We start from the raw sequence: 2,408 nt of genomic DNA, 5'->3' as shown, positions 1-2,408 counted from the left end.
AGTCGGAGGTACGTGTCATCAACAAACACCAGTCCCTATGGAGCTCGTATTCCAGGGGAGTCCAGAGCTCTAAGTCCATTCGAATTCGGACCTCTAAAGTCTTGAGAATTTACAGGAAACATGACCTCTGTCATGATAATTTCTCATATAGTATTTTCCAACATATCAACATATGACAACCCTCCATGATCCATAACTGTATCTGTAAATATAAGGGGTATTGCAATCCGATGTTGCTACTTCCTTGCTTAAGCTTCGGTCACAACCCGCCGCACGTGCTTCTGCGTGCTGTCTACGTGCATAAAAGTGGGCAAACGCAGGGCATCCGTGCGTGGTGAGTACCACCTCCGTACGGAATCCTACGGAGTTGGGAGCACGCAGACACGCCGTAGAACTTTAAGTGCATGTAAACTTTTTCTACGTGCGGTGTACGGATTCACCACCCGTGCGTGCGAGTACGGGCGACGCGCGTGCCCCGTATGTGCCGTACGGAAGACGCACGTGTGAGTACGGCCTCCTCACGGTAAAGTTGCAATCACACAGAGATCGTACGTTGTAAGCACGCACAACTCACTTACCACTTGCGCAACGTACGATGCACGCAACCGCTCACGGCCAGACGTGGCGTGCAGACCACACTCTTACACCTTGCGAAACCGTGCGAGTGACGTGCGTCGAGGCCACTCCTTCCCCACGTTTTCAGAAAAAACGTAGCAGACGTAGCCTCCCAAAAAACGTACGGACAAAAAGCACGCACGGCGGGTTGTGACCGAAGCTTTACGGGTGGAAAATTTAAAGATGATATGTGTTAATATGAAAAAAATCATGTTGCCTTCCGCAGCACCAGGCAAAGTGTCGAACCTCAAACTTGTAGAAAAGGGGGACAACTCCGCAACGCTGTCCTGGTCAGAGCCGCCGACGAAAGCAGAGCTTACCGGGTACCAGATACAGTACTACCCGACAGACAACCCTGATAACGTGCAGTACATGGATGTGGGGAAAAACCCAACACAAGCAACCGTTCTCAACTCAAACCCGGATATCTCCACATACAGGGCAAGTCAAAATTATAACATTTTCCATAATTATAGTATTTCCTACGCAATATCTGAAAATGATAGGAATGTCATCATGTATCTCTGAAGCTGACATCAATGACACTTTTTACAATGCTGAATCTCAGGAATTGTTAAAATGGTTTGAGTGTCTCAAAGTCATCGTGTAGGACAATCGGTATGATTTAGCGAGTGCTGCAATGCAAGTTTAAATGTAGACTCCAATATAGTCTAGTATTTTATTTCAATGTTTTAAATGTAAACACATTTTACATTACGACTAGGTGCGAGCCAAGACTGTGGACGGCATATATGGCCCGTACAGCGACCCACTTGTCAACGGCAAGATAGGACCTGTAGACACTGGCCGCGCAACAGGGGGTGGCGGAGTCCCACTGGTCGTGTGGTTACTGCCACTGCTGTTGCTGTTGATCCCCCTACTGCTACTGGTACGGTTCCTATGTGTAACGCTCTTTTACACACACACGCACACGTTACACAATTAATGACAACTAGTTGTGATGAATATGATTTTAAAAAGCTATCATAGCATAGCTTGCTGAAGTAAAACATCGATGATTTCATTTTGGAATTGATGTTTCGGTTTTCAGTATGAAACAAAATATGTCATCGGCTGAACATCACCTGCAGATTTGGATGCATTTTACACAAGTTTCACAAATCATAAAATAGGGGCTATGTACGTATAATCAATTGAAAGCTCCTTGGTATAATCAATAGGTTGGAGATGGGGGTGGGGAGAAATTTTGCAGTATTACGAGCATTATTTCTACTTATCGTCATGTTCGATGTGGGTTGTAACTTTTTCCTGTTCTTCAGCTTATCTTCTGTTGCTGTTGCAAAGGATGGTGCGCCGGGAAGAAAAAGAAAAGGCACTGGGAAAAGGACAAGTGCTCTCAAGTGAGTGCGTGTTGTACAACTTGTTTCACTACATGTTCACTTCCAAAAACACAGGCATATCTGGGATCCAATAACCGATAATAATATAAGCGCTGAAAGTAGCTAACGTGTATGGTTTGCTACAGTGTGACCCAGTGATTGTAGTGATAAAGAAAAACAACCACCTTTATTTACATATAAATCCACATCGCAGATTTAACACCAATGAGTCGGGTTCACCAAGAAATGCTGCGGACCTACCGGACTACCATTGTGGACAACATGAAGGTGCCTGGTAAAGTCACGTCGCGGATGGCGAATGACAAGGTCATCAATGCACACATGGTGGAGGCTATCGCGAGGTAATTACTGATTCATATCACACTGTATATAATAATAATAATAACCTTTATTGTACATTCATGCCCTATCGGGCTAAGTACAGGTGAACAG

General features: G+C 44.9%; 2 protein-coding genes across 2 annotated transcripts in view; both read left to right on the top strand.

Moving 5' to 3' along the window:
• The window catches only part of LOC109471787 (contactin-5-like), an 8,617-nt gene extending 6,924 nt beyond the window's left edge, over positions 1 to 1,693 (top strand). Inside the window, exons 8-10 of the mRNA XM_019771143.1 lie at positions 842 to 993; positions 1,340 to 1,504; positions 1,667 to 1,693. Of these exons, the coding sequence (XP_019626702.1) occupies positions 842 to 993; positions 1,340 to 1,504; positions 1,667 to 1,693 (344 nt within the window). The remainder of the gene's footprint in view (positions 1 to 841; positions 994 to 1,339; positions 1,505 to 1,666) is intronic.
• LOC109471830 overlaps positions 843 to 2,408 on the top strand; it is a 6,324-nt gene continuing 4,758 nt past the window's right edge. The window contains exons 1-4 of the mRNA XM_019771208.1: positions 843 to 1,056; positions 1,340 to 1,504; positions 1,896 to 1,976; positions 2,170 to 2,317. Of these exons, the coding sequence (XP_019626767.1) occupies positions 1,922 to 1,976; positions 2,170 to 2,317 (203 nt within the window). The 5' untranslated portion in view covers positions 843 to 1,056; positions 1,340 to 1,504; positions 1,896 to 1,921. The remainder of the gene's footprint in view (positions 1,057 to 1,339; positions 1,505 to 1,895; positions 1,977 to 2,169; positions 2,318 to 2,408) is intronic.

Source organism: Branchiostoma belcheri, unplaced genomic scaffold (assembly GCF_001625305.1).
Source record: "Branchiostoma belcheri isolate BF01 breed outbred unplaced genomic scaffold, Haploidv18h27 scaffold26, whole genome shotgun sequence".
Lineage (NCBI taxonomy): Eukaryota > Metazoa > Chordata > Leptocardii > Amphioxiformes > Branchiostomatidae > Branchiostoma > Branchiostoma belcheri.
The sequence above is the reverse complement of the archived record's forward strand: the minus strand, read 5'-3'. Positions and strand labels throughout refer to the sequence as shown.